This window comes from Cheilinus undulatus, linkage group 5, assembly GCF_018320785.1.
Source record: "Cheilinus undulatus linkage group 5, ASM1832078v1, whole genome shotgun sequence".
In the NCBI taxonomy this organism is placed as follows: Eukaryota; Metazoa; Chordata; class Actinopteri; order Labriformes; family Labridae; genus Cheilinus; species Cheilinus undulatus.
This window is the reverse complement of record NC_054869.1, coordinates 20171137-20195432: the sequence shown is the minus strand read 5'-3', so window position 1 is coordinate 20195432 and position 24296 is coordinate 20171137. Positions and strand designations below refer to the sequence as shown.

General features: G+C 39.1%; 2 protein-coding genes across 3 annotated transcripts in view; one reads left to right on the top strand and one right to left on the bottom strand.

Annotated features, from left to right (window-relative positions):
* rasa1a (RAS p21 protein activator (GTPase activating protein) 1a) overlaps positions 1 to 14506 on the top strand; it is a 33979-nt gene extending 19473 nt beyond the window's left edge. Inside the window, exons 4-25 of the mRNA XM_041787103.1 lie at positions 1366 to 1436; positions 2136 to 2253; positions 2541 to 2572; positions 4267 to 4319; positions 4481 to 4631; positions 4794 to 4872; positions 5179 to 5302; positions 5388 to 5550; positions 5698 to 5785; positions 6052 to 6132; positions 9563 to 9720; positions 9840 to 9916; positions 10018 to 10190; positions 10280 to 10439; positions 10621 to 10763; positions 11371 to 11486; positions 12461 to 12544; positions 12711 to 12778; positions 12886 to 12974; positions 13082 to 13159; positions 13273 to 13407; positions 13501 to 14506. Coding sequence (XP_041643037.1) covers positions 1366 to 1436; positions 2136 to 2253; positions 2541 to 2572; positions 4267 to 4319; positions 4481 to 4631; positions 4794 to 4872; positions 5179 to 5302; positions 5388 to 5550; positions 5698 to 5785; positions 6052 to 6132; positions 9563 to 9720; positions 9840 to 9916; positions 10018 to 10190; positions 10280 to 10439; positions 10621 to 10763; positions 11371 to 11486; positions 12461 to 12544; positions 12711 to 12778; positions 12886 to 12974; positions 13082 to 13159; positions 13273 to 13407; positions 13501 to 13584 — 2325 coding nt within the window. The 3' untranslated portion in view covers positions 13585 to 14506. The remainder of the gene's footprint in view (positions 1 to 1365; positions 1437 to 2135; positions 2254 to 2540; positions 2573 to 4266; positions 4320 to 4480; positions 4632 to 4793; positions 4873 to 5178; positions 5303 to 5387; positions 5551 to 5697; positions 5786 to 6051; positions 6133 to 9562; positions 9721 to 9839; positions 9917 to 10017; positions 10191 to 10279; positions 10440 to 10620; positions 10764 to 11370; positions 11487 to 12460; positions 12545 to 12710; positions 12779 to 12885; positions 12975 to 13081; positions 13160 to 13272; positions 13408 to 13500) is intronic.
* A 116-nt stretch (positions 14507 to 14622) lies between these two features.
* Positions 14623 to 22184, bottom strand: ccnh (cyclin H). 2 transcript variants are annotated; one of them, XM_041787105.1, is made up of 10 exons: positions 22008 to 22184; positions 21757 to 21881; positions 21545 to 21661; positions 21377 to 21450; positions 19981 to 20194; positions 19706 to 19869; positions 19158 to 19228; positions 17606 to 17708; positions 15488 to 15551; positions 14623 to 15115 (listed from the first exon to the last, which is right to left on the bottom strand). In XM_041787105.1, exons 2-10 carry the CDS (start codon positions 21871 to 21873, stop codon positions 15110 to 15112), a joined length of 930 nt encoding a protein of 309 aa, XP_041643039.1. In that variant the 5' UTR covers positions 21874 to 21881; positions 22008 to 22184; the 3' UTR covers positions 14623 to 15109. The 2 variants fall into 2 exon arrangements, with proteins under 2 accessions (XP_041643039.1, XP_041643038.1); XM_041787104.1 differs by having other exon boundaries at positions 14623 to 14789.
* Between the last annotated feature and the right edge of the window lie 2112 nt (positions 22185 to 24296).

Here is a 24296-nt window from a genome sequence, read left to right as displayed (position 1 = left end):
GAGTGAATGCAGTACATTAATACATTTTTATTCTAAAAAAAAAGTAAACCCTTTATGTATGTATGTATATATATATATATATATATATATATATATATATATATATATATACACACATATATATATTAATAGCAGGTCATGTACTGCGGCGCCACCTGCTGTTTTGGAATGTGTAGTCTCATGAGAAAGAAAACAAATGCCAGCACTGCCATGCTGACAAAAATATATATGTTATCGGGGCTCGTTGTAATAATATCGGACCGATAAGAATGACATAATAATTTCCTGTTATCGGCCCGATAGTTATCATGCACCCCTACAAATCTCCCATCGAGATGGCCGACATGCTGTTTAGCATCTTCCATATCGAGTTGGTTGGTCACTACCGGATTAGAGCCCATTTGCGCATGCACAGCGGCATGCTGGACGGTAACCCTACTTGGACAAACTGCCCGAAATGCATTGCCAGAGATGTTTCAGGGATTTTGAGTCATTCTGCACTGTAAATGGGTTAATTGGGTTTAAATTTTTAATCAGATTAATCATGCAGATGGATTAATCTGCATTAATGCGTCAATTTTGACAGCCCTTTTATTTTTATATATACAGAAATATATATATATATATATATTTCTGTATGTGCATTACCATTTTATCATTCTAAACTCTTCATTTCTTTTGCAATGCAACATTATGGTGCTTGCATGTTAGACTTAATATTTTTGTGATATAAATAATAAAATAAACAATGTCTGAACATCATGGTTTACACCCTGTTGTTACAAAAGGACACCTTTTGAGCTGAAAATTTTTAGTTTTATGTATTCCTTTTATTTCAGTTCTGACACTGATCATTTATCACTCATAGTATCAAGGTTATTGAAAAACTCTTTACTAGAAAGTTATTAAAAGTCTGTAAAACCTTGTTAAATATCTTAAAGTATGCCAAAACTTGAATGTCAACATTAAGGTATCTTAAAGAAACTTTATCTCATGAGATTTTGTCCAGTAAAACTACTTTGACCTGCTGAAATAGTGACATTAAAAGATAAGTCGAATAATGTACCTCTTAAGTGAACATGAAACATACTTTGATTCCTTTGTCAAGCTCCTTGCTTATAATACAAGTGGGTTTTCTTCACATCTTCCATCTTCCCTGCTCTTTTGCCCCCAGGCAGTATTCAGAGCTGTTTAAGGAAAAACTCAAGCTAATGCTAATTACCTTTTTTAAGTCCAGTGTTAAAATCTCCCTGAGGGAGTAGTAGTAGAATGCTTGATTTTATGGAATAATTGGGGAATTTAACGTGGATGGGTTTTTTTAAGGTCAAGTTGAGACTGTTGTTTTTAATGTGTGTGTTTCTGCAGCCTGTAGAGGACAGGAGGAGAGTCAGGGCCATACTTCCTTACACCAAAGTGCCAGATACTGATGAGATCAGGTATGTGTCTATTTACAGATGCACAAAACATTTTTGGTCTTTTATACCTGCTGTTTAAAAAATCAGATTCTACCAGTCACTTAACTGTACTCTGACATTTGGTTTTTGCATTCATGACTCCAGTCAACACTGATGAAATATTTGCCTGTATTGCTCCCAGAGAGCAGCGTTTCCCTTGTATTTTGACCATTCAAAGACATGCTGTACCCCTGACAGCAGCCTGGAAAGCACTTCCTCTGGCTAATGAAAGAACCGCATTATCCCCATCTTTAAGAAACAGATAGCCGGCTTTTTGACATCTCCAACTGTCCCTGTGTTCCTAAATCTGATAAATATCTGTTTGAAGTAAACCTCAACCTGCAGTCTGCCAGAGTCTGTCAGGTTTAACTCAGTCAATAGAAATGTTATATTCACCTCAGATAATAATGGTCAGAAGAGACACCTGCTGGTTGTATACTGGCATTACAGCCACAAATAGTAAGACCTACAATTGTCTCTTAGTGGTTAATTTTAGCTAAGAGCTACTGATCATGCATTTTAGAGATTAAAATGATGAAGAGGTTTTGTCTTATATTACAGTTTTTTTTATAGAAGAAGTTGCAGGAAGTTTAAGACATGTTATTGCTATTGTGTTTTTATGCACAGTCTGCATATTGTTACATCCTTGTCATAATTAATTTTGACCCCCTGTGTCTGCAGCTTTCTTAAAGGGGACATGTTTATTGTTCACAATGAACTGGATGATGGCTGGATGTGGGTGACTAATGTTCGCACAGAGGAGCAGGGCCTCATTGTGGAGGATCTGGTGGAGGAGGTGGTAAGTAATGCACAGATTGTTGAAAAAGGTTTACATATTAAGAAATTTTACATCCAATTCCTCATAAAAATGTTACTGTATAAGTAAAAAATACAGATATTACCCACTACAGTTTAGAAAACTGTAGTGGGTAATACAGTTTTACAGTAAAATACCAAAGTGACATTATCATAGCAAACCATTATTTCAATACGAAGTATTCTCAACAGTATACAGGGGCCACACATGCTGTGATATCCCCAACAGAGTTGATATCTGACAGGATTTCTGTTTCTGATATTTTTCAGGGGCGGGAGGAGGATCCACATGAGGGAAAAGTGTAAGTTGTTTTGTTTTGAAGTCTGTTTTCATATTGTTCCATATCCAGCAAGTGGATAGTAATAATAGAAGTATTTTGGCCTTGATTAGATTGGACAGTGAGAAGAATAAGAAATCTGTAAGAAAGAGAGGGTTATTAAATTTAGAGAACAGAGCCACAGGTTAGACCTAAACCTGGGCCGCCAGTTGTGGCCTCCTTATATGGGGTGTCATATGGGGTTTTTCCACTACAGTTTTTGGCCACGCCAAGCCAAACAGAGCCATGCTGATTTGTTTTTCCATCACCAGTTTGGCAGAGCCAAGCTGGCCAAACTGGCTCATGAGCAGGGTCAAACTAAGCCAGCCCCAGTTCCAAGCGCACCGCACTGACATTGAAGCGGTTCGCAGGGTGCGATTTGCCAGGGGAATTTACCCCTTCTGCTACTGATACCCCCCCATGATAAATTTTCAGTCCACGGGGAGGCGGGGAGATACGTTTTATTCCTGCCTCTGCTCCAGCTGTCTGTAACTCTGTTACAGTGGTGGTCTAATCCCAGCAATAACTGTACGACAAACATTTATGACACAAGACCAAAACTTGAGATTTATGTGCTCATACCACAGTCGGATAATTGCGCACCCTTCTTAAAAAATAAAATGCTGGAGATGTTTATCACATTTAGCCCATTTAATTTATTAACTGATGCTAGTAAAGCATGCCTTTCTCACTACCCAATCCAAAAATATGATTATGTTCATTTTTTTGCTCTTTAGAGACCCATTAATCAATACTAAGGAGACTGTTCTTTAACTTATATGCAGGAAATTCTCTCCTTTTGATGATAAGCGCGAATTATTGTTTCTTTATTGATCGTGTAAAGAGAGAGAGGGAGAGAATGTGAAAAGAGCAGCATGCAGCTCTGTCAGTCTACAGTTTGATTTTTGCTTTAAAACAATGAAAAGTCAATAAAATCAGACAGTGTAGAGACATCGAGAAGGGCTCAGAACACTGCGTCATCAGCTTTAGATGCTCCTTCAAATGGGTAGCTCAGTGGAAAAGCAAATCCCCTGTCGTTCTGAGCTGCCGTGCCGAGTCAAACCAAGTAGAGCCGAGGCGAGCTGCGCCGCGCCATGTAATGGAAAAGCCCCCATATAAACTCTAGATCATTTGCAGCAGGAACACAGATGCAAACTTTTCTCAGCAGTGTTTTTTTCACCTCAGTGCAGCATCTTGTTACAACTTTATTTCATGAAAGCATTTGCTTTTTTGTACTTTTAGCCAACGTAATATTTCAGGATAATATCCACTCTATTATTTTAGTATTTTTCACACAATCTAATTTGGTTTGTCCTTAAGATAAACATTTGGTTTCAGCTTTGCCTTTACAAAGACCTAGCAGTCTTCTCACTTTATCATCACCTTCTGCTTTGGCAAGATTTTAAGCTTGACTGTGTTAATGGCCCAATCGAGAAAAGTGAATTAAACAAGTGTCAAGTATCCCAAAAAAGCCTAATGAGCAGATAAAGAGAGGAAATTAAATTCTTGTCATATTTATGCTGTTTTATTCTGTACAATCATTTCTTTTCTTTCTAGAAATTCCACAGTAATGTGATATTAGAGAGCTGTAATAGGTCTGAATGAACATGCTGTCTTTATCGATCTAGCTAAATTTGTTGTGTGCATATTCTCCTCTTTTCCTTTGTTCTCCTGAGCAGCTGGTATCACGGAAAGATCACCAAACAAGAGGCCTACAACCTGCTGATGACGGGTACCATTCCTCTTTGCCTTTCATTCAGCAAAAGTTATTTATCATTTGTGGCTTTCACATGCATAATTTTTTCCAGAAATAAGTAGTGAAAAATCACAGTCCACTTATCAAAAAGGACTGCTGAGCCTGCACTAAAGCCTTCCTCTTGTCTCGTCTCACAGTCGGCCAGGTGTGCAGTTTTCTAGTGCGACCATCAGACAACACACCTGGGGACTACTCCCTCTTTTTTCGTACCAATGAAAATATCCAAAGGTTTAAGATCTCCCCAACCCCCAACAATCAGTACATGATGGGAGGGAGGTACTACAACAGGTAAGTGATGATGGCCCACCTTCAGCTATTGTTAAACTAGAACAACATTGAGACAATGCCATAACAAGTGGAAAAATCTGAAATTGTGGCTGTAGCTAGGGTGTGAAAGGAGGCAATAGTTACTGATGGGCTGTTTGTTTGCTATCACTCTCTCTCTTGCAGTGTTGATGACATTATCGACCATTACAAGAAAGAACAGATCGTCGAGGGCTACAACCTGAAAGAACCAGTTTCAGTGCAGGTGTGTTATAATTTACTCGATTACACTCGAATCTATCTCAGGTGCCGTTTCTAAATTACTGGAAAAAAACAGCATTTCAAGGGTTTGATAAAAGGAAAAGCTTGACAGTGAATTGAAGATAATGTATTGACTCAGACATTTACTTTCTTAAAGATCTAAAACATCCTTGCAATAGATAGAGAGCTGTATTGATTTAAAAACAGCTCATTGTTTTGTTAGCTGGCTCTTTGGATAGAATCAATTTCGCCTTCATGATTGTGTGATTGTTTGATTTTTTTTTTTAAATTTCCTCTCTCTCTCTTGCAGCATCAGGAACAAGTTCTTACTGATACAGTAGATGGGAGAGAAATTTATAACACTATCAGACGGAAAACGAAAGACGCTTTCTACAAAAACATTGTAAAGAAAGGCTACCTCATGTTCAATAAAGGTACATGCTTATTTTTATATCGCCTGGATGTATGCCTTGTGTCAGGATCTACAGCTATACTAGACTCATCTTTTGTTCCTCACAGCTTTAGGCAAAGGCAAACGTTGGAAGAACCTTTATTTCATCCTCGAGGGAAACGATGCCCAGCTCATCTACTTTGAAAGCGAGAAGAGAGCCACCAAACCCAAAGGGCTGATCGACCTAAGTGTGTGCTCTGTGTATGGTGTGCATGACAGTCTGTTTGGCAGGTGAGATATGAAATAGTTCTAAGTGCAATCTGATAGATGTGGAATGAGATGCAGTGATGGATAACTGCCTCAGACACCAAATTAAAGAAATTTCATCTAAATGATGTATCAAAGAGCTCAAAATAATTTAAATTTTGACTTTTTTAGGCCAAACTGTTTCCAGATTGTTGTCCAGCACTTTAGTGAGGAACAGTACATATTCTACTTTGCGGGGGAGTCTCCAGAGCAGGCACAGGTAATGAGATCAAAATGTGATTTCACAATAAGTGTTATTCATTCTGTCTCCAGAAAAACTTACCATGCAGTGACATGTTGGTGTTAAAATGAATAAACACGTCCATGATCAAGCCTTCTGGATGTGATGTGCCTTTTCTTTTTAATTTTCCATTTAACATAAAAGTTAAAACTAAGTGAAGAGTTTGCAAAATCAGAGTTCTTACAGAGACAAAGCCTCTTACAACCAGGCCTTAGAAATATTTTGACATTGTTTTGTTTCTACAGGATTGGATGAAATGCCTTCAAACCTTCTGCAGTAACTTAAGGAAAACCACTCAGCCAACCTCCAACAAGAGGCTCAGACAGGTATGCACAAAATCAGTCTTTATGTGAGTACATGAGGAAGTTAAGAAGTACAGAATCAAATCCAACAAGCTAGTCAGAAGACCACCAATTTGTCAATTCAAATTCAGGGACAGATCAAATTTAGGGCAACTGTGATGAGGTTGCCAGATAATTAGACCTGACACGCCAGATGGATTTGTTTCACACATCCATCTGGAAACCCACTCATAGACAGCGATTGGGAAAGGGCAGAGCATTTGAAAAAAACTCAGAGGGTGATTGGATGAACGTTCTGTCTGTCACATCTTTACGGGCCAATCAGAGCAACAAAACACATGGCGTTGCCGCTACCAAGCTGGGCCCATCCCGTAGGAGTAAACTCCATGCAGAACTGCATAACGCGAACCATGGCAACTGTAGACATGTCAGTACATGACTTTTGTCATTTTTGAAAAGAAAACAACTCACTTCTGTTCTTTGTTTTTCTTTTAACAAAGAAATGTTATCAAGTTCTGTTACAGGTGCATCTCAGAAAAATTAGAATGTCATAAAAAAGTTCAATATTTTTTGTCACTCTTTTCTGAAAGTGAAACCCATATGTTATATAGACTTGTTACACATAGAGTGGAATATTTCAGGCCTTTATTACATAAAATGTTGATGATTATGACTTACAGACAAGAAAACCCAAAATTCAGTGTCTTAAAAAATTAGAATATTACATAGGATCAATTATAAAAAGATGTTTTGAATAGAAATGTCAGGCTTCTGAAAAGTATTTTTTTACATTTCTGTGCCTTCAATACTTGGTTGGGCCTCCTTTTGCATGAATTACTGCATCAGTGCAGTGTGGCATGTAGGCAATCAGCCTGTGGCACTGCTCAGGTGTAATGGAAGCCCAGGTTGCTTTGATAGCAGCCTTCAGGTCATCTGCATTGTTAGGTCTGGTGTCTCTCATCTTCCTCTTGACAATACCCCATAGATTCTCTATGGGGTTCAGGTCAGGCCAGTTTGCTGTCCAGTCAGGCTCAGTAACACCACGGTCGTTGAACCAACTTTTGGTACCTTTGGCAGTGCGGGCAGGTGCCAAGTCCTGCTAGAAAATGAAATCAGCATCATAAAGTTTGTCAGCAGAAGGATGCATGAAGTGCTCTAAAATGTCCTGGTAGATGGCTGCGTTGACTGTGGACTTCAGAAAACACAGTGGACCAACACCAGCAGATGCCATGGCAGCCCAAATCATCACTGACTGTGGAAACTTCACACTAGACTTCAAGCAACGTGGATTCTTTGCCTCTCCACTCTTCTAGGTCCCAGAGTCTGGAGGAAGACACTGAATTTTGGGTTTCTTCTCTGTAAGCCATAATCATCAACATTTCAAGTAATAAAGGCTTGAAATATTTCACTCTATGTGTAACAAGTCTATACAATATATGGGTTTCACTTTCAGAAAATAGTGACAAAAAATATTGAACTTTTTCACAATATTCAAATTTTTTGAGATGCTAATGTGTTCCGCTCCGGCCTGTTAGTGCTGCTTGCTTATGTCACTACTCTGCTGCGCCCGAAAGTACTACCCCTCGACACTAATTGGTCCAGCCACTTTCTAACCGGGCCCAAACGGTTCAGATAGGAGCTTTGCAAGATGGATTCGCCAATGAAAAACACGGAAACTGGCATACCCATCTGCTTTGCAAGATTATAATATCCTAACATTTTCAGTGATTTAGAAAACATAATAATGTGGTCAGGCTCATTTTTGCTTCCTATGACCTTAATTTTCTTGCTCCAAAATCTGTTTTGTTGGAGTAGACATTAAAAAATGTATCAAGTAGAGGTTGCAGTCTCACACAGACCTTCACTTCTGCTTTGCTACTGCTCCGTCTGATCTCTGCCTAGCTGTTCTGTTGTGAGTGTTTGTCCCTGTGCCAAGGAAAGCTAGCTCATATATATGCTTATAATAATATAATAACATTATATTATTATGACTGTCACATGTTTGGTCCATATTTGAAAGTAAAAGAGAGAAGTTGCAGAAATACAGACAAAATAAATGTAAGAATAGGTTGAAGGCTGTGTGTGTTTGTGTATTGAATGTATGAGGTATGGCTATTGAAAATAAGTTGTATTGAACATAAGTATTTTTCAACATCTTTCTCCTTCAATATTCTCCCCTTCTGCATCAAAACACCGCTGCATTCAGGTCTTCCACTGGTCAAAGCAGTGCAGTAGGTCTTTTGCCAGTTTTCTCTTATTATTTTAACTTCTGAGACTTAACATTTTCCTTTAAGCACCGATTTAATCTTGGGTAAAAGTCACATGGTGCTAGATCAGGTGAAAAGGGACAGTGTTCAAGCACTGTGATTTGTTTTTAGGCCAAAAACTGCTTTACTGAGAGCGCAGTGTGAGCTGGCACTTTATCTTCATTAAGAATGAAGCCATTTTTCCACAATTGTCGTCTCTTCTAACTTTTTCTAGCTGTTTTTCTTGAACGTGTTTATAATAAGTGTTAAGTCAAAGTTTCAAGTTAATGCAACTTTCAAGCTAATCATTTTTGAGGCCTTAGAAAAAACACGTGCCTTTCAATCAGTAGTTGGCAGTGAACTAAAGAAGTCACTTATTGGAAACTTCTTGCAGTTGTGCATGAATGCACAACCTATAATATATATCACTGTGTGACTGTGAACCATGTGGTTTTATCCATATAGGCACAGTGTCATTACTTAATAGCCATACTCTGTATATTTATAAATGTGCCTTCATATTCACTGAGAAGTTACTGCCTTGCACCACTTGACCTAACACATTTAGATCTGACACTTTCTGCCTTTTAATCCCTTGAAGTACATATAATTTTCTTTTAAAGGAAATGACTAAGGCGAATTTTGTCAGTGAGTACATGACTTTGGAAAAAAAAAATTCTTGGTCAGAAAGTCTACAGGGCTCTATGCATTTCAAGGAAAACTCAGATTTGAACCATAAAAATCAGGTTTCTCTACCACCAAGGTATTATCAGGAGTTGAATGAATGAATGAATGCTTTATTTCAGTTTAAAAACAAAAATAAAACCACTTTTTACATAATTTATCAGACAGCAACCGAAAAAGGAATAGGCTGAAGCCCAGTGGCTTATTTTTGCCTATCCTGTACCATCATAGGATTAATTGAGTAAATCAGAATACAACATCAGTACTAGCACTTGAGTACTAAATACATGATAGTTTAAATTGGAAATCAAATTAAAATCAAGTTTGTGTAATGATGGAAATTACGATGGAAAGCAAGTGAATATGAAAACAAGTATCTACAGATATTTATTGTCAGTACTCTTCATTTATTTTTATATTTGAATTACCATACCCGAAAGGAGAGACATTAAAAGGGAAGCCTTTATTGCTTTGTTAGGACAATTGTTCATATATGCCTTTTGCCTATTCCTTCCCCCTCTCAGGTGAGCAGCCTCGTGCTGTATGTGGAGGAGGCCCACAAGCTGCCAGTGAAGTACTTCACCAATCCTTACTGTAACATCTATCTGAACAGCGTCCAGGTGGCTAAGACGCACCCAAGGGAGGGGCAGAATCCTGTTTTCACTGAGGAGTTTATCTTTGAGTGAGTTTATCTCATCTGAATTAAAATTTTCCCTCCTTACACTTGTCTTCTTTACTGTCTATTCTTCCCTACTGTGATACCATGTTAGTTTACAAATATCTCAACATCTGTTGTTTCAGTGACTTGTCGAGTGAAATCAACAGATTTGAAATCAGCCTAAGCAACAAAACAAAAAAGAGCAAAGAAAGTGACATATGTAAGTGCATTAAATTTAATAATGGTTGAACTCTTTACTTGAATTCATTCTCCCATCTTTTCCACCATCTCTAACTGTGCTCCTCCTTCTCTCCCTCTCAGTGTTCATGCGGTGCCAGCTGAATCGTCTGCAGAAGGGCCAGATGATAGACGAGTGGTTCCCGCTCAGCTCACACGTGCCTCTGAAGGGCATCGAGCCGGGCTCTTTACGGGTACGAGCCCGGTACTCCATGGAGAAGATCATGCCTGAAGAGGAGTACAGCGAGTTTAAAGAGGTCTGTTCAGCTGAGATAAAGTCCACTGATTGTCAGCTGCTCTTGTGCCAACTTAAAATGATGGTATCATTGTTGTGTGTTTTCTGTAGATGATTCTGCAGAGAGAGTTTCATGTCATCTATGCTCTGGCCAACGTTTGTGGTCAGGACCGCACCTTACTGGCAAGCCTCCTCCTGCGAATCTTCAGACACGAGAAGGCTGAAGCCCCTCTACTCAGGACACTCAACGACAGAGAGATCAACATGGAGGGTAAGAAAACAAGCAATGATAAAAACCTGACAATATGACTCCTGTGAAATCAAAACGTGTAACCTAAACTTTCTTAGTAACAGGAGCTCCATTATTTTTTGGTTTCTTTGTCAACTTGAAATATGTAAAAACTTGTGCTTTTTTGATATGTTAACCTTCTCTACCTGTGCATTCCCTCTAGATGAGGCCACAACATTGTTCAGAGCGACCACGCTGGCCAGCACGCTGATGGAGCAGTACATGAAGGCCACAGCGACACCCTTTGTTCATCACGCTCTCAAAGACACCATCCTCAAGATCATGGAGAGCAAACAGTCCTGTGAGGTAAAAAGACCCTACACACAGCAGCAAAAGTCTCTGAACTATTCACTCTGCTATTATTTGTGGTAGAGCATTGATTTGATTGATCATAACAGTGTTGTCTGCCATGTTAACCCAAAAAAGCCACAATGGTACAGCATCAAGATGACTGAGGTTGAAAGCTGATGTGAGTCTTTGCTGCATTCAATCAATAGATTTGAGTTTATATTAATCCACAGCAAGGGGGCAGTTTGAGGTCAAAGGTCTTGCAGAAGGACAATCCTACATGGAGCTGGTGCAGTGCATCAATAGCCGCCTGATATTAAAAATAAAAGTTCAATTTAAAAAAGGTTCACATACCTGCCAACATCTGTCTGGTGAATACATAGGCTCTCATGTTGGTCTTGACTAACTCTAGTGCAAAGTGAGAATTATCACAAAGCTTTGTTGACTAGAAAGCACAGCAGTGTTCAACACTGCATGCAGCAAATGCTACTGTCACTGCAGATTTTTGGTGAAATATTGCTTTTTGAAATCTCTAATAGCAGTTTCAAAATATCTTTAGGTGTAATCATTTCTTTTTTTTGTACTTTTCCTATCTCTCTATTTTGTCATCTTTGCTCATTTCAAGTTGAACCCTTCCAAACTGGAAAAGAATGAGGATGTAAATCTGAACCTGGCTCATCTCCTCAACATCCTGTCTGAGCTAGTAGAGAAGATCTTCATGGCTGCTGAGATCTTACCACCGTAAGAACAAATATACCTTCACACTAATGCATAATTTTGTTCTGTTATGCACGGCAGTTAAAATTGTGTATAAACTGAAAAATAAAGTCAGCTAGGGCTGCAAGTAGCACTAAAGGTCCCCTTGCATTATTTTGAAATTAAATTGATGCTTGTGGACTTCCAGTAGGAATTTTGGCATGGATCCAAGAGGCTTTTTTCTAGGTGTGGTCATGATGCATATACAGACTTGGGATCATTCACCTAAGTTATGTGAGGGTTGACTGTTTAAATGATTCATTAGGATAAAGCTTTTTTATTTGGCAGAAGGGGGTAAAATGATGAAGTTGATGCATGAATGGATGGAGGATTAATGTGTGATTATCCGTGTGAAGTTTGGTGATGAATGATGAAAGCACTGAAAAGTTATAGAGAAAGAAAGAGGTTATCTACCTTTAGGCTCAGCTCATGGCCCTGCTGTATGGCAAAAACTCATGATTTTGATAACTTTTGATGTCTAACTTATGAATGAGCAGAAAAAAATTGGAGTCAATCCAATGGAATCCTGTGGAGTATTTTGTCAAAATGTGAAGCTTGTCATTGGCTTAAAAATGGCAGAATTTTACCAAAACTTGTTTGTGGTGAGCTTCCTGTTCATTTTAGACTACGACCCCAAGAGACTTTTATTGCTGTGTAATCATATTACATACATGTATCGATTTTCATGTATGTAGCTCAAACCAGTGGGCCAGAAAAAACACTGTTTTCAGGGGCCATTTTTTTATGTACATGCACAAAACCACTAGGATAGTAAATTTTTCACTGGGATTGACATAGCAGTAAACTTTGGTGAGCTTTTGGGGTGTTAAGGCCTCCAGATTAGCAATACTTAAGTCAGAAAATAAAAATAATGCTTACAGTTTCAATAGGATCCTCTCCCTGAGGTTGGTGCTCCAGCACTAAATATCTAATAAACCTTTCTTTCCTGACTTATGCAGGACATTGAGGTTCATCTACGGCTGTCTGCAAAAGTCTGTGCAGCAGAAATGGCCCAACACCACCATGAGGACGAGAGTTGTCAGGTAAACAGACATAAAAAAATCATTGTTGCATACACCTAGACTTTAAAGCTGTTATCACCTGTAATATTTCTGTTTTATGTCCATTAGTGTAATGGTTTTGATTGTTACATGTTGTTCATTGTTTGGTTTGATTCCATGCAACTTACATCATCCATCATTCTTCCAGTGGCTTTGTCTTTCTGAGATTGATCTGTCCTGCCATTCTCAACCCAAGAATGTTTAACATCATAGCTGGTGAGCATCAGATAATCAACAAAGCAAACAAGATCCTTCCCAGTGTTTGCCATGTAACATTAAAAAAAAAAAAAAATTGTTTTTTTTACTGCCGTCTCTTCATGTAGACCCTCCATCCTCAGCAGCAGGCAGGACCCTCACACTAGTGGCTAAGTCTGTTCAGAACCTGGCCAACCTGGTGGAATTTGGTGCTAAGGTACTTGTCAATAATAACATTCAGCAGAAAAACATCACATGAATCATTGCATTAATAGTGTTTGCATTGATGGACTAATTCAACAAATGTTTCTAATCTGCCACAAGGAACCCTACATGGAGGGTGTGAACCCTTTTATCAAAAACAACAAACACAGGATGATCATGTTTCTGGATGAGTTAGGGGTGAGTAGCTTTCTTTGCCTTCTTATAGTATTAAATGAAGTTTGTTGTTCTTTTCCTGTTGGCCTCGACTGAACTCCTACCTGAGCTAAGAAAGGTTTTCACTGTCTTCATAGAATGTCCCTGACCTCCCTGAAGCCACAGAGCACTTTAGGACGGATCTGTCCCGGGACCTGGCTGCACTGCACGAGCTCTGCGCCACACACTCAGACGAGCTCCGGACGCTGAGCAACGAGAGGGGAGCACAGCAGGTCAGAGAGGGATGATATCACAGTGCTGCACTCTCAGGCACAATTTAAGCCAGCCTGGTTAACACTGATCTATTTTGGGTTTTGTGTCTGCAGCATGTGTTGAAAAAGCTGCTGGCCATCACAGAGCTCCTCCAGCAGAAGCAGGCACAGTACGCCATGTCCAACAGCAACAGGTAGTACTGCACTCCTCTTCCTCCTCCTCTCATCATCACATCATCCGTCAAGTCTCCTCCACCAGAGTGCAGCACAGGGGAGACCTAGCATGCTCTACCATCATCATCATGGCAACCCCTCCACTGCCACCACCCTTTATTATGTCCTCCTCCAATAGCCCCGCCCATCCCCACCCTCCTACCATCCTGTCCCGTTCACCACAAGCGAGCTATGCAACAACAGCAGCTGAGTGAAGCAGCCGACGCAGTACTTATAAACAAAGACAAAAAAACTTGCACCAATGACTGACAGCTGTATGCACAGAAAGCGATTCTTTCCCTCAGAAACTGTTTTCAGACTTTGGGTACATTTCATTCCCTTCATCACAAGGGCCAAATATAAAGATTTTAAAATGCTTCTTTGTACCCGAGATGTGTTTTGACAGCACAGGTTGCCAAAGTGTATTCCCCATTTCCTGCTCGATATGAGGAAACTGACATGAAGAAGCTAGTTCTCAGTCCCCCCCTTTTCTTGTAACTGGATTATGAGCGGTTATGCTTTTATACTGTAATTGACTGATTTATTTTAAGGTTGTGAAAATATCCGCAAATAGCTGAAACGAACATTTCTGTCTATTTTGTTCTTTTTTTTCTTTCTTTGTTTTCTAGATTGGAACAAATTCTTTCATAAAAGTATGGTTATTTTATATTAAGAATAAATTCTCTTGCTGGAATCATGAGTATATAAGTGAGACGAGCTGAATTTTTTTTCTCAGACTGTATCAGCTATTTTGATTATTTGGTAAGTCTTTTTTAACTTCTCAATGCCAGGCAAGACACATAATCAGAGAAACCAAGTAAAAACAAAGTGTTTACAGCAGTAATTTTTTGAATAGTACAGACTGTATCAGACATGCATGCACTTATTAAACAGTTTTTTTAAAGTAGCTTATGGAGTCGTTCATTGTTCCCTGACAGAGGTGAAGGGTTTGCACTCAGCATCATGTTGCTTTTTTTGTGGAGAGATGTTTTAAATCTGCAGAAATGATAAGATAGAAAAATGTAGAAAAATATCTTTATTCTTAGAGAACAAAGGCAAATATGAACATTATGTAGAAAAGTAAATGGAGCATGCACACTTGTGCAAAGTTTGACTGTTCAATACTGGAATTCAGGAGAATAAACTTTATTTGAGGCAAAGGATCATATCAGGTCTTCATCAGTCCACTCCTGCAATCAAAGAGCCGGTTTAAGAAGATTTTCCTTTAATTTATACAAACCAAGTACAAAAATGAAGGAAATCAGTGTTGTGGAGATTATTTTTTCATTGTAACAAAGCGTCTTGGCAATAAGTCTTATGCCGCTGGAAAGCCTGTTTATTTCCCTTTTAAATGGTGCCACATCTGTAAGGAACATGCATTTGTGGGATCAGCAGCAGAGCTGAGTATGTGGGTTGCATCCATGAAAAATTTGTCAGATCTTCTCAGCCAATGCCAAACAGCTCATTCTGCCATTGACTCAGGTTTGGTGTTGTATGCTGGACTGGATGATTAAGTCTGAAGAAACAAGACATATTGACAGTTTAACAATCTGTTCTTTTAACAAACAGGAGCCTCAGTAGCGTGCACCCGACACCATCACACTGCCTCCACCAAAAGATGTTACTCGATCAGTGCAGCAGTCAGCATAGCGTTTTCAGCTTCCTCTGTGCCTCTATGATTCTACAATCCAACTGCTGTCGGCAGACTGCATGCTCCTTACAAAGGTGGCACCATTAAAAGGGGACTAAACAGACTTTCCAACACAATAAAATTTGCTGCCAGGAAGCATTGTTACAACAAAGAAATCCTCTACCAACACAAATTTCCTTACTTCTTGTGCTAAGTTTAGATAGTTCATCAGCTTGTTAATACTCAATATTGTCCCACCTCTTCTTCCAAACGTGGTTCTTTTGCTACGTGGCCGTCTTCTTCATATCCTCGCTTTCGTTTGCTGCAATACAAAGTCATTTTACCATGAACAGTTAGTCAGTGCTGCTCAGAGTAGCTTGTGTAAAAATTGTATTATTGAAATGTATCCATAAGCTGTATTTGTTGGTGAACTCTGTCTATGTTCAATGTTTGACCAACCCCTTCACTGAAGTTCATTTTCAACACTCATGTAGATGAACGTAGAATCTTGTTTCCACACCTTCACGGTCTCCACCAGTAGTTTTAGTTTCATCGTTACATTAGTCAAATTCATTTAGACTAGTTCACGCTATGTGTGCTTTTTTATACACTCATGTTGAAATCACTTAAATCCACCTTGGACTCCCTCAGCGTGTTCCTCTCACAGACATGTCCACTTTATCTTACAGGACAGAGTGCACCATCATGTCATTGGCAGCTGCCATCCAGGTAATGTAAGTTTTACAGGTTTCCAGCTGAGAATCAAAGTGTGGTAGTGTGACTACACAGCCAGCCAGCCAAAGTGAGGCCTCGTCCCGTGAGACCTAAGACGAGGCTGTTTGTATTTATAAGCATGTGGCCAAGATACAAGGCAGTTCAAACGCAATACAGCTGTTCTCCATGGGAAACCACTTGCTGCATATTTGAATACTGTCCTTCCAAAGCCCTTCCCAAAACGCTTCAGACACTGTCAGTGTGTTGAACTTATTCAAGTTCAAAGAAGCCTCATCATGTGAGACATTGAAAGAAGATTTCAATGAAGATGGACCTGAGATACCGTCACCTCAAGATGTATCTGGACTTCTGTTACTTTCCTGATATGCCTGCCTTTCCCTCAGAAGTTTGACTGGTCATGATTAGTGGCTGATTATAGAGCAGACCTCCACGATTAGCCTTTTTCTTCCTTGGACTGAAGGATTACAGGGGAGGCAATCCAAAGCATTGAAGTAGCCGTCATCAGGGAATTTAAACTTAGCACCTCTCTCCAAGATGACACAAGCCTTAACTCCCTTTCTACACACCCTGTGCTTGGTATTATGACAAGCTCTTCCTTCATTATAACTTCCACTTGTCTTTGTGTACAAACTTCCTTCCACGCAGCACTGGAACCACTTGTTACTTTTTCTATATGCTGCATTGTTTATTGATACTATAAACCTAGGCTTGTATAGAAGTAAAAAGGTGTTTGTGTATGAACTAGCTGAGCTGAGAGATAAGAGTTTGTAGATTTCTGTATCCTGTCCTGTGCATGTGTTAACCCTGAATGGATCCTTGGGCCTACATATATGCTGCTCTAACCACCAACTTCCTTTAAGTTTCGGGGTGTGAACAGATAAGCTTTCATGCATTTGCAGTCTCTCTCTCCCGCCATCACAGGGTGGCGTTTCTGTACACCTCTGCACCGACTGTTTTCATGTAGATTTCATCCTGAGAAGTCATGCCATGCACAGATTTATCAACTTTTAAGTCATGATCGTAAGGGGTTGGCCTCGCGTGCCTCCTCGTGATTCGTGTCTGAATCTGTGCCTGTCATAACTCCAGAGTTTACCAAACTGTTTACTGTAGATGCACTTAAGATACCACGGACCTCACCGACCTCACCAAGTGTTAACAGACAGCCGGCGACCGATAAAATGAGCCTGAACGTCTCCTCATCAGCAATACCAATATATCAGCTGTGCTACCTGGTATGGATGATGTAGGTAGGAATGTGGCGTGCTGTTGTACTTCCTTTCTGTATTTCATACAGCTGATGATGTGTTCCTTTTTATTTTTCTACCTGATACTGAACCTTGAACCTTTTGCATCTTAGATACGACAACCTGGCTACAATAAAACTGTTACTATGTACAAAAATGGATGGAGTCGCTTATTCAAGGTGATTTAAACTACATCTGTGATTATAAAAATTATAAAAATACACAAACCTGCATCAATGTGCCACATGTTTTTATATCAGAAAATGCTGCAACTTCTAATAAAACTGCAATCAGCTATCTCTGTCTTAATGTAACAACTACTTAAAATGAATTTTATTTGCTTTTTTAATAACAGTGTTTGTACAATAACATGCAGGAGCAGGACACATTGTCTTACTTGCTTGTAGTGAATTCAGCATGAATCCTCTCCAGCTTCTGTTTGTAAGCGTTCACCTCCTCTGGTTTAGGCAGCTCGTACTTCTTCAGGAGGGTTTTCATCCCTACATGAACACAGAAAAGCATCAGTGTTCCTGCAGATGCTTCAATTTTATCTTCTGCTGTTTTCTCTTTGGGTTTGAAAGAGGGTCTTAAAAAGTCTTGGGTGGATTGGGTGGCGCATCGTGTGCGTGGACGGCCCAAGTTCAGGACCAGCCAGTGGCTGCTTTCCCACATGTTCTCCTCTGAATCTGGGCAAAAAAATCCCAGAAATATATCTTTAATAAAAGTTAATTTGGGTTTAAAATCGGGTTAAATTTGGGGGAATAATCTTATTGCGATTTTTTTTCCTTTTGCTGGATTTGTGATTTGTTATGCAATTATGTTTTTTTTTAGTTCCTCATCTTCTGTTAATTTTAACAAACACAAGCAGTACATCATTCTACATTATAACCAACACAATTTAAAATAGATTAAACATAAATATGCCGGCTGGGCTTGTCTGGTAGGACGACATAACATAACACAGTAATTCCCAAAGTGGGGACCATAGTCATGGCAGAGGGGGATGCAGCAAGGCTAAATAAAGTCCATGCAGGATGTTTAGCACTGCCAAAGTAAAGTCAGTGATAACAATGAATCTACACAAGACATCTCAACACCTAAAACAAAGTCAAAAAATTAACGATTCAGATGCCCTTGGCTTCACCTGTGCAACGCTGTGTAATGAAGAGGGCTTGATCCTTCCTGTTGTCACATCCTACTAGTGTGAGATTATTTTTTCTGCTGTTAGCTTCATCAAGACAAAACTGGACTTTCAACATGAGATAAGAGTGGCAGTCTGAATTCAGAAGTTTCTAATTGCCGTGACTTTTCTGTACTTGTTGTCGACAACTTTGGAAATAAATTCTAAAAACCAAGCAAAATTAGTTAGCAAGGGGGGTGACTGAATATACTGTATATATGCATGTACGTGATGAGTGGGGGGGCTTGAAAGTATTTTCATCTGCCAGAGGTGGGACAGACAGAACAAGTTTGGGAACCACTGACATACATGAATCACCCATCTTTGACTACTTTGACCACTGTAGGACACTGATTGCTTTGTTTAACTTACAGCATTGTAGTAGTCATCATGAAAAATAGGGCTGAACAATTTAGAAAAATATTAAACTGATTATTTTGTCTCATATTGTAGATGCAATGTGAACTGCTGAAGGAAATAATCATTTTTATGTCATTCTAACTCTAAATAAGAAAAAAAAATAAGAGTTTTGCAAACTATTCTAGAAATATTGATGCTTCAATGTTTGCATGAAGTGCATTATAAATTACACATTTCAGATAAAAACAATATTGCAGTTTAATCTCAATTTCCCAGCCTTAGCTTGAAATGAGTACAACCCTTAAACACAAAAACAACTCTCAGTGCCTCACTTCAGGCTCCTACAATCTTGACTAAAGGCTCCACAGCACCACCCTGTGGTGTCAATGCAAAGGTACAGTTCACTCACGTCTCATAGAGTCATACATCTTCGACAGAGTCTCTTTGTCCCCTTTCAGTCCCAAACACTCGGTCAGGTAGCTGGGCATGTGAAAAAAGAAACAAAACAAAAATCGCTTCATGACTTATGTAGATTTTCTTCAGTTGATTTTCAATTTCAAGCATTTCATTTTTAATCAGACAGAAAATCTAGCTTGGAGAAGCATGATTTGAGGATGCTCATCCAGAAAGATCCCAAAACCTTTTCAAACATGTACTTTAAATGTACAAAACCTCAGCTAAAGCAAGACTTAAAACACGAATTTAGAACGGAGTATTAGTATTAGTTCAAATTAAGACACTTAACTGACACTTTCACTTGTAATTTGCTGTTTGGGTCTTAAATTGAGAGCACCTGTTTGGTATCGCTAATAAGGAAGGTGCAGAGAAGAATTATAAATACCGTTTGGACTACTTAAACAAAATGAAGTTGTTTACTGTTTCAAGATTACATCAAACTTCTGTTTTAGAAGTTCAGCCCTGCTCCTTGTCTCAAACTGAGCATGTCTAGTGACTCACCTCTCCAAACTGAGCCCAGCTCTTGATGCGCTGTTCAGAATAGCTGTTAGAGCGATCTGAGAAGGAGGAAACAGCAGTCCGGCATCGGTCATTGCTGCCTGTGTTAGAAAGTCATCAGCACTCTTCCTCAGTGACTCTGGATTCTCCAGCGCGGGGTATCTTGTCTGAGGATCGACATTAATGAAAGGTAAATATTAAGTGAGATAAGGCTGATAATACAAAGCTCTAAATGAGCTCAAGAGAAATACAATAAACTCCAAAAAAAGTCCACTTACCTTGAGGTCAATGAGCAGACCCTCCATGGGTCTGTAGGGGTTGTGGACCACCAAATGAAAGTTGAGTTGTTGGATCAACAGGAGTTCATACTCAAGGATCTGCTCCAGAACCCTTTCCTGCCCTGCTGGCGTCTCCTGCAGAAGGTTGCCCACAAACTGGGTGCTGGAAACATTGAACTCATCCACTTTACAGGACAGGTATGCACATGTCAGCCTGAAAATAAAGGTGAGTATCAAATGGGGTTTGTGGAATAGCAGAAATGCATACGCAAAAGTTAATTTACAAAGAATTTAACCATTTTTTTCAGTCATTCCTAAACACCTATGCTTTTAAATCATGCCTAAAGGAATCATCTTCACCAAAGGAATTCCAAGTACTTGTTTCAACATCACTGTAAGACACTAATATATTTAAGCTTGTAAAAATTATTGATTTTTCATAACATTTGTTTTAAAACCATACAGTATCTGATATTTGAGGGATGGTTAATAGGGAAGAGTAACAATATCAAAACTAGTTATTTGTATATCATAAGACAAGAGCTGAGTAGTGGGGTAAATTCTCAGAAAACTGCTGGCAAACTCCTGTACATTGTCTAAACTGTACAAATACAAGAGCAATAATTTGGCAGAAAAATAATACCAATGTGTTTGTGCTATTTTGACAGTGTGCAGAAGCTCTGGTACTGACAGATATGAGCTGAAAAGGTCAATTATCTGTATCAGCAGAAATGAAAAATCCTGCAGATTTTTAAAACTAATTTCAGCTGTGGAAATGCACCTATACTGGACTAACTGAACTATGTCAGCTGAAGTCTTTCTCTTTGTTCATCTTCATTCCTTAAACTTCGAAGTGTGTTTTAGGGCTTAATTTTAAGTGGGTTTTTTTTGTCATCCTCGAGCTTTAAACTGTGTTTTCAGGACTAAAGTTTTAGGTCTGAAATACATATTTAATTAGTGGAATCAATACTGGTGTCAGCTTAAATTAGTACGTAAAAATCTGCATATAGATATAGACAAAAGTCTACCTGCAACTTCTATTTTAGTGGCAGTGGTGTAAGAACTAGTCAAGTTATGTCTGTTTAATTCATATAATACATTTAAAACAACCAGCCTTGACCTAAGAGTAAGAAGGTAAAGCATGGAAGAAGAGTCCATCATACGACATAAATTTTGATCAAAGCTAGTAAACTACAGGAATTTAATAAGCAGATATACTTAGGTTTTTACTAGTATTTTGTCAGTTTAAACATCTGATCATGAAAAACCCCAAACAAGTATGTGGCACAGGTGAACCACAAAGTCATAACAAGCTTATTTATTTTTCCTTTAAACTTGCACATCATTGTTTTAGTTGTACTGACCCATCATTTCGACCTAGATCAATGTTACTCACATGATAATTCTTGGATGGTACTCCATGATGGAGTTGTTCACGTAGAATCTCCTGAAGTACATAATAGCTGTTCCCTTCACAGATAAGAAACACGTGTCTCCGGTTAGTACAGGCACATAAGTCATAATGTTTGATCACACGTGGAAAGACTAGTCGGTTAACAAATACCACAACGGATTTAGGCATCGCAGGCTTGAACGCATTGCAGAAGTCCAGCAGTCTCTTCTCATAGTGCCTGAATAAAACATCCTCCTCATGGCGCTCCAGAAAAGCCACCACCCCGGCCTGATTCACACAAAGAGACGGCAGCAGGTAAAGATAACTGTCGCACACATTTGTTGTCCTATTTAGGAAGCGTACCTAAATATTTCACTACTTGCCTTCCCACTTTCGTGTGTCTTATTACGGAATTTCAGGTTAGCCTTGTGTCTCATTTGCTCGAGTTCATCATCACTCTTAAAAATCCAGTATTTTCTCTGTGAACTGTTGTGAAACATGGCTGCTTCTGGAGGGAAAAATGAGAGAAAATCAGTGAAATTAAGAGCGTAAGGAAAAGAAAAACAACACAAGAAAACATGAGCTAGCCAGGTGCTAGCAGTATGACTGTCTGCGTTAGCATCAGTTTACTCACTTTATGTCAAAATAAGCTAGTCCATTGAACACAGGTGACGCTGACGAGAGCAGTGATGTACTGAAAAAGTTAATACCTCTAGTTGCGTAAAAACAGCCTCTAAAGCCCTGTAAACTCAAAGATACAGGTAAGAAAACTGATCAATAATAAAACTATAACTCGTCGCAACACTTTTGCGTCACGTCGTCTCTTTTTGATGACGCAACATTACCGTAAGTCAGAGAAAGGGGCGCAATAGAAAGGTATTCATTAAAATCGTCTCTCTCGTTCACCTTTTCCCTCTTTCACATGCACAGGCACAAATTGAAAATAATGATTTATTCTTAATTTTATCAACAAGCTCAAAGACTTGCTTGAGAAATTTCAATGTAGTTGCTAGCTTGTAGCAGTGGATATTTTGCTGCAAACATTTAAAATAGCCTTTACATATGAAAATCTAATCAAAATCAAAAGTATGCATATCTGAATACAACCTAGAGAGTTAAGGAGTGTTATATTTGAACCCATAAAGACAAGAAATAGACATGCACAACACCTGCCTGAGTTTGTTTATTTACTAGCCTATTAAAATGTCATACTCAATGTACAATAAGGCCAGTAGGTCTCACAGCTTGTTTGTTGTCATTAGAATAATATTAAAAGGTACACCACCAAAGTTTTTTTTCTCTGTTTCTTATTTGAAGGCGTTTCCACAGTGGAGTCATTTTCGACATTTTCCTATTAGGTTATTTGTTTTTCTCGGTTCCACTGTCTTTGATTTCCCTCAGCTCAGTGACTACCTGGAGGAAACTTCAGAATAAGTGAGCAGCTTCATAATACATCGTGGTCAGAGTCCTAGATTTGGTACACTTTAGATAGAAGAGCATAACAGAAATTGAATCACACAGTGTGTTTAGACGGAGCCACTCAACCCCCACCAGTGTTTCCGTATACCGTAATTTGCATAAACATGAGTAATTTATGAATAATAAATGCCCGTGCATTCAGCAGGAGCCGTTAATTTGCATATCACCGCAGCTAGTTTTATTTCCTTAGTGCCGTGTTATCATGAAGCCCTTCAAGCCGGCATAAACCAGAATCAAAGAAATAACGCTTTAACAGGTATGTACTGAGGACTGTTTTATTATCTTAATCTCTTTCTTTGCACGCGGAATGATATTTTTGAACTTTTATGTGTGAGCTGTGAGTGTGTGAGGCTTGTTAAACGGTGTATACGTTAAATGTGAGTCGGGCTTACATCTACAGTATCCATCGCTCGGGTTTTTGCCATGTAGCTTAAATTGCATAAACATGAAGTGCCGATGCATTATTGATGAGACCAGTGCAACGTTTACTGTATGTGCGCGCGCTGATAGGGCGTGTAATGCTCGCGTGCGTGCGTGCAGCTCAGCGACTGTGTGCGTGTACGTCTGTGTTGTCAGTCTAAGCAAACACCTTTCTGTCTGCTGTTTGGCATAAATCCTCTGTGCTGTGTGGAAGACTTATTTTTGTCTTTATATCTTGCTTTTAAACACTTAAAATCAGACTCTTTTTTTTAATTTAAGTTAGTTTTATTATTTACATTTTGACAGAAATGGCTTTCAGGCATTACAGTGCTATTTACACAGAAAAATGTACGGATGTTTTTTTACACAGGAATAAAGTAAAGATTGCAGTGTGTGTTTTGGTTATCCTTGAGACTAAATGTTGTCTCTATATAATCTGGCAGGCAGTGTTTTATGGGAAATCAGACTTGTGTGATTTGGTGCCTCCTGCAGATCAGCCGAATGATCTCTGAGCCTCCCTGATCAAGTTACTCTCCCCAGTTGGAGTCAAATCTGCACTCCTTCTTGTTATATATCTGCTGCATTTGAAAACCTGAAATTATTGCAATTCATGGACACCGTGTTAGCCAGTGACCGACAGATTGATCCAGTGTGAAGCATCACCTTGGCTGTGCAGCTCTGCAAACTATTCATGATTCTGTGTAAAAGGAAGAAGAATCTAGAGGAGGCTGAGGAGGATTATCCCCACCCTTATGAAGTTACTTTTCTCTATGAAAGGAATTCATTTAGAAATAACCTTGACAACGATGCAAATGATTTCTCTGACCAATGAGCTCTCTTAATCTGCTTCTTTTTTTTTTTTGGCTGTGGCGTTCAATCCCATTTGCTTCACACACCAACAAATATAATTAAATCTGCATTCAGACGCCCATATGTGTGCATATTAATTATTCTGCCCTCAACCCTGCACCCCTCGCCCCATTTGCACCAGGGTTGCCATGACAACCAGGGGTGGCTAAGCTGA